At 46.2% G+C, this 13,510-nt stretch overlaps 1 protein-coding gene across 13 annotated transcripts in view; it reads right to left on the bottom strand.

The window, feature by feature from the left end:
- KLC1 (kinesin light chain 1) overlaps positions 1-13,510 on the bottom strand; it is a 68,724-nt gene that overhangs the window by 28,541 nt on the left and 26,673 nt on the right. For 12 of the 13 annotated variants that reach the window (XM_058740400.1, XM_058740398.1, XM_058740401.1 and 9 more), the window contains 6 exons: positions 9,845-10,106; positions 7,361-7,591; positions 3,932-4,010; positions 3,200-3,425; positions 751-838; positions 12-113 (listed from right to left, as the gene is read on the bottom strand). In XM_058740400.1, coding sequence (XP_058596383.1) covers positions 12-113; positions 751-838; positions 3,200-3,425; positions 3,932-4,010; positions 7,361-7,591; positions 9,845-10,105 — 987 coding nt within the window. In that variant the 5' untranslated portion in view covers position 10,106. Of the gene's footprint in view, positions 1-11; positions 114-750; positions 839-3,199; positions 3,426-3,931; positions 4,011-7,360; positions 7,592-9,844; positions 10,107-10,496; positions 10,596-13,510 lie in introns of those variants that run through there. The other variant, XM_058740399.1, reaches the window with a different exon arrangement.

The raw sequence follows: 13,510 nt of genomic DNA, 5'->3' as shown, positions 1-13,510 counted from the left end.
TCTGGCCGCACCTTTTCTCTGATCTCCAGGGCTCTTTTACACAGCGGCTCGGCCTCTTTGTACTTCCCTCTCTTGCCGTACAGCACTGCGAGGTTATTCAGAGTGGCCGCCACCTACCAACACAAAAGGAACGTCAAGGAGCGGTACGGGACTGACGGACAGGACTTCAGAGCTCACACATCCGTCGGTGCTCAGTGTGCACAGTGAAGTGCTCTTCAGTGAAGGAAGAAATAGGACTTCGGTTAAAAGCAAAAGAGCAATTCACTATATACAGATTCTACGAAGTAAAGTGCAGGATACAAAAATTCAACAATCAACATCAGCGACATGATCTTGATTTTTTTTTTTTTTTAATTTCACTGGAAGCCACAAAGCCAACCCAACCAACGCAAACACAGATCTGTTTGCAAATCTGACCAGATTTTAAGAAGAAGATAACATAAATTCTTCAGAAAAAAAAATTACAGAAGTACATGCAATTTGATTTAAGACAAAAAAAAAAAATACAGTACGTGATCCATTTGAGATGGTGATGATGAACGAGTGTGCACCAGCACATGCTAAATATCAGAGTCCCCAGGACTGAAGTTTGTCACTGCTATCAAATAAGTCAAGACACCTACCTGTGCCATCTAGTGAAAAGGCAGCTCTTAAACCTTCCCTGTTGAGTTTAATATTAAAATGAGTTGGGTAAAAAAAAAAATAGGGAAAATAAAATGTAAAAAGAATGAAAGAACCAGATATACAAACCGCGGGATGATCTTTGCCCAAAGTTTTTTCACGGATGGCCAAGGCATCGTTCAGTAGATTTGCGGCATCTTTGTATTTATTCTGGTCTCTAAATTGAAAGACATACAGTAAGTGTTTTGGATATAGCTTACTCCATCTTTTTAAAATGTAATTTTGAAACTACAGAAATAAAAGCTTCAACTATTTAAAAAATAAATCAACAATTAAAACTAATAGAAACACCTCTAGTGTACAAGAAAAAGCTTCCCCCAATAAATGTGAACTGGAATCCAGGCCTGATTAGTTTCTGAAGCTTGCCCTCCCCTCTAGATCACCAGGACAATGCCACCCCCACAAGGCGAGCTGCCCCACACAGAACAAGTGAGCCAGCCCAGAAAGTGGGCACAGCTTCACCTTCTAACAGAACTGATGCCAGCATCTGAGCCCAGGCTCTGCCAGTTACCGGCTACAAGGCTTTGGGACACGAAGAAGCCTCCCACAGTCCCAATCAGCCCATCTAGAAAGGAAGTGTATGACCTAACTCACAGAGTTGCTTTGGAAGGTAATGATATGCTATGTGTATAATGAAAAAGCTAGTTAAAAATAAATATGGCACATTATAGTGTCTTAATCTGGTATGCAACTTGCCACCATTTGCTTGTAGTAAGAGGAATGAGGATATTTTTTTGACTGTGGTAAGACAGAAACACCATCAGACCAGACCCAGCCTCTGCCCACCTTGGTTTATGTACTGACAATGTGATTACAAAAGCTAGCACACATGTTTCTTAACTGAGTATGAGCTGCCCAGCAAGGCTTCGCCCTACAGAATCCAGTCTGTCCTACAAAACATGGGAAGGGTTCAGAAGGCCTATGGAACCTCTGAAGCACACTAATTCTGGCCAAGTGTTTTGAGATTTTTTCCTCCAATTATCCTACTACACATTATGAACTGGCTCAAACTTCTTGTGAAAATCAGCAAGTATGACAGTTTTAAAACCTGCTAGAAACTTGTAATTAGTAACAACAAAAACTAAACGAGACAAGGTATACTGAGCACCCTTCTAAACTGTGCCATAACATGTCAGGGACTATAAACCAATTGGCCAAAGTCACACGAAGAGCAACCACACTGGTTCTCAGGCGTGGCCCCAAACCAAGGACAAGCCAGCCTCAGCTCGAACACATGAGAAACCCAGCCAGCACTCCTTGAACCAGCACACCAGGAAAGAAAACCAGGAAGAAAACCGAGACTCAGAAAAGTTAAAGGCTCCGGACAACATCTTCGGTCTTGGGGCCATTTAGCAGAGATACAAACGGAGTTGTCCTGGCTTTAAATTCAGTGTTCTGGGGGCACCTGGGTGGCTCAGTCGGTTAAGCGTCCGACTTCGGCTCAGGTCATGATCTCATGGTCTGTGAGTTCGAGCCCCACATGGGGCTCTGTGCTGACAGCTCAGAGCCTGGAGCCTGCTTCGGATTCTGTGTCTCCCCTTCTCTCTGCCCCTCCCACGCTCATGCTCTGTCTCTCTCTGTTTCTCAATAAGAAATAAACATTAAAAAAAATTTTTTTAATAAAAAAATAAATTCAGTATTCTGGCTTCTCCTTGAGGACAGGAATTACATATTCCTCTTTAGGGCCTCACAGGAACCAGCCTAAAATCCTACCTATACTTGTGTGTATCAAACATGTTGAATGGGGACAATGAAGAAACACAAACCCTTTATTTGCAACCCACAAAACTGGAAGGGCCACAGCAAACCACTCCTGTGTGAGTAGTAACTTCCCCCTCCTCAGGTCCCCACTCACCCGTCTCTGATCTAGTTCAGGCTAGGTCAGCTAAGAGACACGCACAAAGGGCTCCAACATGTCATTCCCTGGGCCATAAGGGCTAATTCCTCAATTCCCTTCAAAGTGTTCGCCAGGGGCTCCTAAGGGAGGAAGCGTGCTGGAGTGACGGGAGAGACAGGGACACAGACACAGGCTGGTCCCCACCTTTATGGGACACGACTCTGGGAGAAGAGAGAACAAAGCGCAGACAGCCCCGATGCCGAGCACAGTGCACAGGCGCCAGAAGAAAGGCAGCGGTTAAGGGCTCTGGCGACACAACAGGGACAAAGGGAGAGTGGGATCCGAGACTCAGAAAAGAGAGAGAGCTGACAGACAGGTGGGAAGGCTGTTCTGGAGAAAAGAAACCTGGTACAGAGCCTGCTGGAAAAAATCAAGAGTTGACTTTGGCCAGAGTGAAGGGTGCATGTGGGCTATTCTAGAAAGGCTGACCTAGGTCGTTTTGGGCAGCATCTGTTCCACAGGGTGACAGCCTCGCCATAGAGCTCGCTGAGTATTTTGAATTTAACCCCCTGGCTGTTTGAGGAGAAGTGAACAATAAAGCTGGTGAAGCAGCTTACGGGCAAGTTCATTAAAAACACGGCCTCCGGGAAAAGACCAGAGGAGAAAATGAGAACTACTAGCCTGTACACCAAGGCCAGGATGTTCAGCATGGTAGCCACGTCTGGGTGGTCGTGGCCGGAAGTCTTCTCCAGGTCCTCCAGGGCCTGCTTGCAGAGCGGCACGGCCACCTCGTAGCGCCCCTGGGAGGCGTACTGGATGACCAGGTTGTGCAGAGTGCGCAGGCGCGCCGGGATCTCGTAGCCGCCCTGCTGCGCCGCGGCCGCCGCACTGCTGTGCTGCTGCTGGACTGCACAGACAGAGTTTCACTTGAGATGTGCCGAGAGGAAATCCTCCGGACGACACCACTGAATTACACCTTTCTTCTCTAGCTTTGGTCCAGGGTGGCACTCGGGCCCCACGCTATGCACACCCACGCAGCACTCCCCAGGCAGGCTGCGTAACATCAGTAACTTGTCAGGGGTGGTGTGATGCCCCCAACAGAGCAGTCAGACTGCCCTCGGCACCAAACTAATTCTGCCTTTCCAACCCCGTAAGAGTCCACACTTCACGTCTGAACCGTCTATGCACGACCCTATCTCGCAGGGGCTGGTCTAACGTACTACTGTACCCCACCAAGAAACTCTCTGAAGTTCTTTTGGGAAACATAACGCCATCCAAGTGCACAGAGGGCTGCTCCCGTGAGGCAGGCCACCGGCGCGAAGATGCCCACTGATTGTGGCAATGACATCACAACAGGACAAACCACCTTCTGTTTCTAGGCTGCCACTTAACCACTCCCCTTCGCCAACTTACTTCCTTGGCCGGGTTCGTCGTCATCATTTGGGAAAAGGTCATCCAGAGGTTCTTTGGTGGAATCAGTGTCTTTGTCCTCCTATAAAATCAACCCAGGACAACTTTAGTCTTACGAGTGCTATAAATCTTGTACTGGAAATCATTAGTGTAAATTTCATTTTAACAAAAAATCTTAGAAAAGATCATCTGTTTTAAAATCAAATACAGTGCATTCTTGGAAAACCTAGAAAAGATGGAGGATAATAAATCGGAAGACTAAACACAACAGAGGGCTGTGTTAAGTTGCAAAAACATTTTATATTTGTTCTATAAAATGTACTGTCATCATGGAGATTTCACATGTATAACCTTATAAAGTTATGTTTTAGACACTAGACATTTCTGAGAATAAATATGATTCAACAAAAAATAAACAAAATAAAATACAGGATTATCCACAATTTGGCTTATCCATCAATTTAGCAAAGAGTAATAAAAAGCACGCAGGACTAGAACTCAAACATTAAAGGAAGGTGGGCGGGGGGTGAGGGGGGCAAAAGGCTGCCTTAGATTCTTCACTGCATTCTGAAGCAATTCAAATAGAGAAGGGGAAACTCTTACTTGAAATAAATTTTACTTGGAAACCAAGTATGTAAAAACAGACCAAAACGGCCCATCTCTGAATGCCACAGACCTGGAGGCTAGATCTCTCCTCCCTGCTCACTGCCTCCACCACAAGATCCCTAAGAGCAGTTTGAAACCTGCCAGCTTTGAGTCTGTGACTCAAGTGTCCCCACAGATTAGTGCAGGGGTCAAAACCAGGGCTACACAATGGACAGAACAGACGACAGCTTGACCAAGCGAGAAATCAGCATCACCCCGGGGGCAGGTCACATCACTCGCATCTGGACGGGTTAATCTAAGAAGTACACAGAAGTCACCTAGATAAGATTCCTGTCTGGGATGCGTCGTCTAAATACACTCACAGAGAAACATCACACAAACCCACACTGTGGAACAATCTATGAAGCAACTGGCCTATACTCTTCAAAGATGTCTATGTTATGAAAAGCGAAGAAAGGTGGGTTTTTTTGCTTCTTTTGAAAAGGACCTGTTACAGGGGCATCTGGGCGACTCAGTCGGTTGAGCGTCCAGCTCTAGATTTTGGCTCAGGTCAGGATCCCAGAATTCATGGGATTGAGCTCCACGTCAGGCTCCGCACTGACAGCAAGGAGCCTGCTTGGGGATTCTCTCTCTCTGCCCCTTCCCCGCTCACGCACCACTCTGTCTCTCTCTCTTAAGATAAATAAACATTAAAAAAAAAAAAAAAGACCAGTTTCAGATGAATGACGACTAAGTGAACCAGACGCTGCCATGGTGAAACAGTGCTACGAAGGGCTCTGCCAAGACAATCAGGACAAAGTGAAGAGCAGGTGACGACTGTGCCTGTGTTAAACTGCCTGACTTGACCTGGCCCTGGATTCCACAGGAGTCTGTCCTCATGCCAGGGGGATAGGCCCAGCAGCAGGGGAATGTGGCATGAGGTATGCCACTTATTCGAACACAGTTCACAAGAAACGGTCGTTTGTGTAGATGCTGAGAGGCAGAGTTAGCTCACTGTTAGCTCACTTCTCCAAGCTAGATATTTTTTCAAAATAAAAAGTTTTCAAAGTCTCTATGAAAGCTTCCAAAACTATCCAGTATTCTAGGTGAATCGCTGGCTGGCTTCAGCATCTCCATTTATTCTCATTCCAACAGCAGTGTATAGCAGTGCTGCTTTTACAGCAAAACGTTCAGTTACTCCACAAGGGCGCAATACGGCAAGCCTAACAAAACAGGGTGCTGTGGACTGATGTGCCCCCACCCCCACCCAAATCCTCTACTAAAGCCCTAACCTTCAACATGATGGCGCGTGGAGAAGGGGCCTTTCAGAGGCAACGTGGGTTAGATGAAGTCATGAGGATGGGGACGTCATGACAGGACTGGTGTCCTTCCTTACACGAAGAGGAAAAAGAAAAAGACACTAGACTGCTCTCTCGCTCTCTTCCTCTACCCACGCGCGAAGGGAGGCCATGTGAGGACACAGCCAGGAAAAAGGCCCTCGCCAAGCACCCGACTGCTGACACCCTGATCTCGGAAGCAGGAGAAATAAGTCACGTGGCCTATGGTATTCCATCACAGTGGCCAGAGTGGATGAAGACACGCACCGTGGTGACAGGAGATGTGACATTAGGGGAAACTGAGTAAAGGATATATGGGAATTCTCTTCACTATCTTTTCAACTTTTCTGTGAATCTAAAATTACTACAGGGTGGCTGGGTGGCTCAGTCGGTTAGGCATCTGATTTCAGCTCAGGTCGTGATCTTACAGTTTGGGGTTCGAGCCCCACGTTGGACTCTGCACTGACAGCTTGGAGCCTGGCATCTGCTTTGTTTTTCCATCTCTCTTGCCCTCCCAGCTTGTGCACGTGCACTCTGTCTCAAAATAAACATTTAAAAAATAATAATAAAAAATAATAATGAAATTAGTCCAAAATTTCTTTTAAAGTTGTTAACTGAACAGATATAAATGGTGGATGGAAAATAATCAAGACTGAGATGAACCACCAAAGAGAATCAACAAAAAAGGAGAAAAGCAAAATCCCTGGTGAACCCTAACATTCCAAGCCTAAGTAGGCAAGAAGGAAACATGAGTGAAGGAGCAGGAGACCCAGGTGGTGTCCTGGGAGCAGGGGGAAGAGAGTCTCAAAGAGAAAGTCAAGACCCACAGCACCACAGGCCACAGACTTAGTTACAGATCACAAGGCTAGATGACAAATGACTGCGTGGGACACACGCTGACCTGAGAGAGCTCCAGCAGTGCGCTGGGTGTGGAAGCCAGACTCCATGGGTTAAAACGTTCAAGAGATCTCCAGCCGGGACAAACCTTGTCAAGTGCCTCTGTGCATCGTGCCTCACATTTACAAAGTATTTTTACGTTTCTGACCACTGTTCTAAAACACACATATGAGGGGCGCCCAGGGGGCTCACGCGGTTGAGTGTCCAACTCTTGATTTCGGCTCAGGTCATGATCTCATAGTTCCTGAGATCAAGCCCCACGTCGGGCTCTGCGCTGACAGTCTGGATCCTGCTTGGGATAGATTCACTCGTTCATTCATTCTCTCTTTCTCTCTCTGTCTCTGTCCCTCCCTCGCTCACGCGCATGTGCTCTCTCTCTCTCGCTCTCAAAAACAAACTTAAAAAAAGAACTTGCAAACACATATATGAAAAGCACATGGCAAGGAGAACCTCCATGACTTGCCCAGGGACTAAGTCCCAAAAGTTAGAATCTTTGGTCTTGCTACATGCAACCACTAAAGCGGGGGCGGAAAACACTGACAGCTTTACTAAAAGAACCTACTAACTACAGCAGGGTTAACTGTCAATACTGCATTCCTTCTGAACCACTTACGGATGGAGAGATGTCATCATCGTATTTTTTTAACTGATTCATGAATTCCAGATGCTTCTTTTCTTCCTCCAGTTGAGCCACAGATTGCTCACTCTTCTGTAATTTCTGCTGCGTGTTGGCCAATTCATCCCGCAGCCACTGATTCTCCTGGCACAGGCGACGAACCTGTGCCCGCAGCTTCTGTTTCTCCGACTCGACAGCATTCAGGTGATTGGACAAAGCCATCATAACCTGGACAGACAGAAGCGCTGACAGCACTGCAGGGTCCGGCCCACACGTCCCCCTCCCACCCACGCGCACACTGTGCCTGCTCTCCTCACGCGGGCAGGGATGTGCTGTGACACGGACAAGTACCACTGCTGCTCACTTCCCTTCCCACCCTCGGTCTCACGTACACAGGGGCGTGCACTCAGAACACGTACAGGAACCCCACGCTGCTCTGCCGCTTGACAGCATCTCAAATAGACTAGCAATGGACACACGGCTAACTCTTCTGACAAAACTGTTACTTTTCTACTTTCTATCTAAGCGTCTCCAACATAATTTCCCAGAGACCCTTTTCCACATCTGAGAGTGTGTGCCCAAGCAGGCCTATGTGTACGGGGGTCACTCAGGGAGGGGCTGGGGACAGAGCCAGAGAAGGGCGGGCAGACAAATCTTCGATGTTCCAAGGTAAGGGAAGAAATCTTTGTAGCTTGCCAGGCTGTCAGAATGTACTTTGCATTCCTAAGCTTAAGTCCAGGCTGTAAAATGTGGTGACGTCCCCAGGGCTCTGCCTGTGGTACACTGATTAGTTTCAGGGACAGACCTGCCTGAGGCATTAGCAAGCTCCTAGAAGTGTACGCGCAGAGTGAGCTGGGAAAAGTCGGCCCCAGTCCGTTCTGTCTTTAGACCCCTCTACCATCCTCCTAGTCTCCAACCTGAACTCCAGAAAGTAAGGCCTTTTTCTCCTTTGTTCTTAACCCTAGGACTTGCCAAACTAAAAAGGAAGTCCATATTCATATCACTTTTCGACAGAATTTGCCTTATAACAGACTCACAATAAGCAGACACAGTTAAAGTTCCACAATTAGTCTTTCACACAGTGGGAATGAAAAACTCTAGAATGCGGGTATGGATAGTCACTGTGGAATAGAACAGTGTCCTCTTCATGGACGTGGGACTTAGTAACCTAGCAGGCCCCACTTCTTTCTTCATTCACCGCACAAGAGGAGAGCCAAGAAAAAAAGAGGCCACATTTCAGTGTATGTAATTTTACCTGAAATGTGCTGGCAGAGCCAACAGTTATCAGGGGAACAGTCACCACCTAGCTGTTTCTAATTTTTCACCTGTATGTCCAGCATGATAAAAACAAAGGTTTACTCAAAAAACAAAGGTTTAGGGGCACCTGGGTGGCTCAGTCGGTTGAGCTTCCGACTTCGGCTCAGTTCATGATCTCACGGTCTGTGAGTTCGAGCCCCGCGTCGGGCTCTGTGCTGACAGCTCAGAGCCTGGAGCCTGCTTCAGATTCTGTGTCTCCCTCTCTCTCTGACCCTCCCCCGTTCATGCTCTGTCTCTCTCTGTCTCAAAAATAAAGAAACATTAAAAAAAAAAAAAAAAAAAAAAAAAAAAAAACACAAAGGTTTAGGGGCACCTGGATGGCTCAGGCCATGATCTCACGGTTTGTGAGTTTGAGGCCCACGTGGAACTCTCTGCCATCAGCACAGAGCTCCCTTGGCGTCCTCTGTCCTCTCTCTGCCCCTCCGCTGCCCTCTCTCTCTCAAAAATAAATAAATAAGCCCTTAAAAAGCAAACAAACCCACAAAGGTTTAGCAATCTTGTCTTAGGGTACTGCAGAGACTATTAGCTGTTGGCCAATATCCATTCTCCCTTCTTCCTCAGGCTTAAGAAGGTGGAAATGTAAGTGGGCAGGGCAGCATTCCCCAGTCTCCCCCACAACTAGGTGTGGCCATGAAACAAGGTGTGGCCAAAGAAATGTAAGCAGTGCTGTGTACCAGCTGGAGGAAGTAAAGGGAGGAGGCACACCCTTCCTGTCCCTTCCCTATCCTAGAATGTGGTCGTGTGGCTGCAGCTGGACTCCATAAAAGGTTGTAGCTCTGACTCCACAAAAGAAGCTGTGTGCAGCATCATGCAGAGGCCTGGGCATCCCTGAGGACTGTGCAGCTACACAACCTGTCTGGGGAGGCCTACCTTGGTATTTCTCTTATACACGTCTGTGATGTTTAAGCCACTGTTTTCATTTATGACACATGCAGCCAAAATCAAATCCTAAATGACAAACAGGGTTACCTCCATTTTACTGCCTCTACTTGTTAAAACTCAGACATACCCAAATCAATCACCATTTATATTACATACAAGCTGATCTATGTTATTCTGTAAGTATCTTCCCTCTAGTTTAATTAAACTACGTATTTCAGATGAAGTCTCCATTCCTCCAGACTGTCAAGTGCATGTTCCTGTCTGAGGCGACCTCACGTATACCTGTGCCTCACTCAGGCCAAGCTCCAGCATTTCCAGTGACTTCCGGATCATGTTTGATTTCTCCTCCACCAGATTACTTTCATCATCTTTCTTCAAACACTTCAGTGTTTCCAGTAAACTTTGTAAAATGGAATTATGCTCGTTCTTCAGAGCTTCCAGCCCCTGAATCACTTGCTTTGTCTTAGAAATAATCTCATCCTGTGTAAGCTTCTCCAACTTGTCTTCCTTTATATACACCATTGTGGACATGTTGTCATACATTCTAGAATGGAAAAAGGAAAACAAATTAGGTATCTCATTACAGGTTTGATTTATGTTACATCTTTAATAAAAGACATTGTGTGAAGAGTCTTAAATTAACATTTTTTTAGGTGAATAATAAACATGTATTTGTGACTTGTTGAAATACTGTACTGTTTGTTTTCCCTTTGCAGACCAATTTAATTATTTTTCTGGCTTAGGTCTGAATTCTTTTTAATGGAACAAATGACAGCAACTGAAATTAATGCCAAAGATTAAAAGCAGCAAAACCACCAAATGGCATTTCCAAAGCACAAAGCCTCAGTGAACAAAAGTTCTCTGAATGTTTGCAAGCTTTTTTCCCCCTTAATGAAATGCAGAAAGGACAGTAAATTCTTGGTAACATATTTACCAGACAAAGCCTTGAGAAGTGGTCACAGTTGGAAGAAGGAAGAAAACCAGCAAAGGAACATGGGAACAATCAGAGTAGCAGGAGAAGGACTAGGTCCGTCTGAAACACGGTGAGAGAGTGACATGAGCAGGATCATTAGCACTGTAAAGACTCAAGGAGAACGGGGGCCCCGCGGGCCTCTGGGATCAGAATAGCCGAGAGGCCAACAACATTTCATGAAATCATACAGTGTCTGGAACGGGCTCTAAAATTACAATGAGAAAGAAAAATGAAAGGGGCATAAAACAGCATCAGCAAAATCATGGTGACTGTGGACACTAAGCAACTGTCCCCACTTTACCAACTGTCTAGGTTTGTGGATGTTTTTAAATCCCATAACTCAGTTTTAGGGAGGAAGGGAGGAAGGGAGGGAGAGGGAGGGAGAGAGAGAGAGAGAGAGGAAGAGAAAGAGAAAGGAGAGGAACAGGGTGCCTGGGTGGTTCAGTCTGCTGAGCGTCTGTCATGATCTCACAGCTTGTGGGTTCGAGCCCCGCATCAGGCTCTGACAGCTCAGAGCCTGGAGCTGCTTCAGATTTTGTGTCTCTCTCTTTCTGCCCCTCCCCCACTTGTGCTTTCTCTCTCTAAAAATAAACAAACAGGGGTGCCTGGGTGGCGCAGTCGGTTAAGCGTCCGACTTCAGCCAGGTCACGATCACGCGGTCCGTGGGTTCGAGCCCCGCGTCAGGCTCTGGGCTGATGCCTCGGAGCCTGGAGCCTGTTTCCGATTCTGTGTCTCCCTCTCTCTCTGCCCCTCCCCCGTTCATGCTCTGTCTCTCTCTGTCCCAAAAATAAATAAAAAACGGGAAAAAAAAATAATAAAAAAAATAAAAAATAAAAATAAACAAACAAAAAATATTAAAAACAAGAAAAGAAAAGAAAAGAAAAGAAAAGAAAAGAAAAGAAAAAGAAAAAAAAAAGAAAAGAAAAGAAAAGAAAAGAAAAGAAAAGAAAAGAAAAGAAAAGAAAAGAAAAGAAAAGGCCACAGTGAATATTAAAGAAGGTTGTTCAGGGGGCACCTGGGTGGTTCAGTTGGTTAAGCATTGGACACCTGATTTCAGCTCAGGTCCTGATCTCAGTTTGTGAGTGAGCCCCACATTGGGCTCTGCACTAACAGCGCAGAGCCTGCTTGGGATTCTCTCTCCCACTCTCTCCCTATCTCTGACCCTCCCTCCCTCATTCTCCCTCTTTAAAATAAAAAAGATTTTTATGGGGCACCCGGGTGGCTCAGTCGGTTAAGCCTAAGCCTCTGACTTCGGCTCAGGTCATGATCTCACTGTCCTTGAGTTCGAGCCCTGCATCAGGCTCTGACAGCTCAGAGCCGGGAGCCTGCTTTGGATTCTGTGTCTCCCTCTCTCTCTGCCCCTCCCCTGCTCACGCTCTATCTCAAAAGTAAATAAACATTAAAATTTTTTTTTAATTTTTTTTAAATCTTAAAAAAAAAAAAACATTTAAAAAAGAAAGGCTGTTCACAGACAGGGATTGAAGTCAGATTACACATCAAAGTAATTTCCTCCAGAGCACTTAGCACCACCTGAAATCTTGTTTGTTTCCACATACTGCCTTCCAGCCTTGAATGTAAGCTCTACTTAAAAGGCAAGGGCGGGGGGGGGGGGGGGGGGGGGCACCTGGGTGGCTCAGTTGGTTAAGCATCTGACTTTTTTACGTTTATTTTTTGAGTGAATGGGGGGGGGGGGAGGCAGAGAGAGAGGAACAGAGGATAGGAAGCAGACTCTGAGCTGTCAGCACAGAGCCCAACACAGGGCTCAAACTCACAAACTGTGAGATCATGACCTGAGATGAAGTCAGACACTTAACTGACTGAGCCACCCAGGTGCTCCAAGCATCTGGCTCTTGATTTCAGCTCAGGTCATGATCTCACAGTTCGTGGGATGGAGCCCTGCGACGGGCTCTGTGCTGACCATATGGAGCCTGCTTGGGATTCTCTCTCTCCCTCTCTCTCTGCCCCTCCCCCGTGCACTCTCTCCTGCTCTCTCCCTCAAAACAAATATATAAGCTCTTAAAACACACAAAAAAAAATAAAAAGCAAGAGACTCAGAGCACCTGGGTGGCTCCATCAGTTAGAAGTCCAACTTGAGCTCAGGTCATGATCTCATGGCTCATGAGTTCGAGCCCCACCCTGAGCTCTCTGCTGTCAGCTCAGAGCCTGCTTCAGATCGGTTGTCTCCCTCTTTCTGCCCCTACTCCACTGGCACTCTGTCTCTTTCTCTCAAAAATAAAGAAAAACATTAAAAAAAAAAAAAAAAAAAAAGGCCAGGGACTTTATCTCATGCCCCACTAAATCACAGGCCCTAGGGCAGCTCCTGAGCCCTGGCAGACCAGCTGGTGAATGCAGGTACTGTGGTGCGTGAAGGGAAGCAGTGTCAAAATACCAAATACAGGCCACTCATTCCAGGATTTGGGAGTAAAGGCTCCAAGCAGTTAATGAAAGGGCCATGTTAATAACTGTACACACAGTTTTACAGTGGAACATTGCTATTTTTGCATAACTGCAAAAAGTCAATTCCTTAGGAATGCAAGCTGGTGCAGCCACTCTGGAAAACAGTATGGAGGTTCCTCACAACACTAAAAATAGAACTACCCTACGACCCAGCAATTGCACTACTAGGCATTTATCCACGGGATGCAGGTGTGCTGTTTCGAAGGGACACACGCACCCCCATGTTTATAGCAGCCCTATCGACAAAAGCCAAAGTATGGAAAGAGCTCAAATGTCCATCAACGGATGAATGGATAAAGAAGATGTGGTGTGTGTGTGTGTATACACACACACACACACACACACACACACACAAAATGGAGTATTACTCAGCAATCAAAAAGAATGAAATCTTGCCATTTGCAACTACGTGGATGGAACTGGAGGGTATTATGCTAAGTGAAATTAGTCAGAGAAAGACAAAAATCACATGACTTCACTCATATGAGGACTTTAAGAGACAAAACAGACGAACATAA

This window comes from Neofelis nebulosa, chromosome 7 (assembly GCF_028018385.1).
Source record: "Neofelis nebulosa isolate mNeoNeb1 chromosome 7, mNeoNeb1.pri, whole genome shotgun sequence".
NCBI lineage: Eukaryota > Metazoa > Chordata > Mammalia > Carnivora > Felidae > Neofelis > Neofelis nebulosa.
The sequence above is the reverse complement of the archived record's forward strand: the minus strand, read 5'-3'. Positions and strand labels throughout refer to the sequence as shown.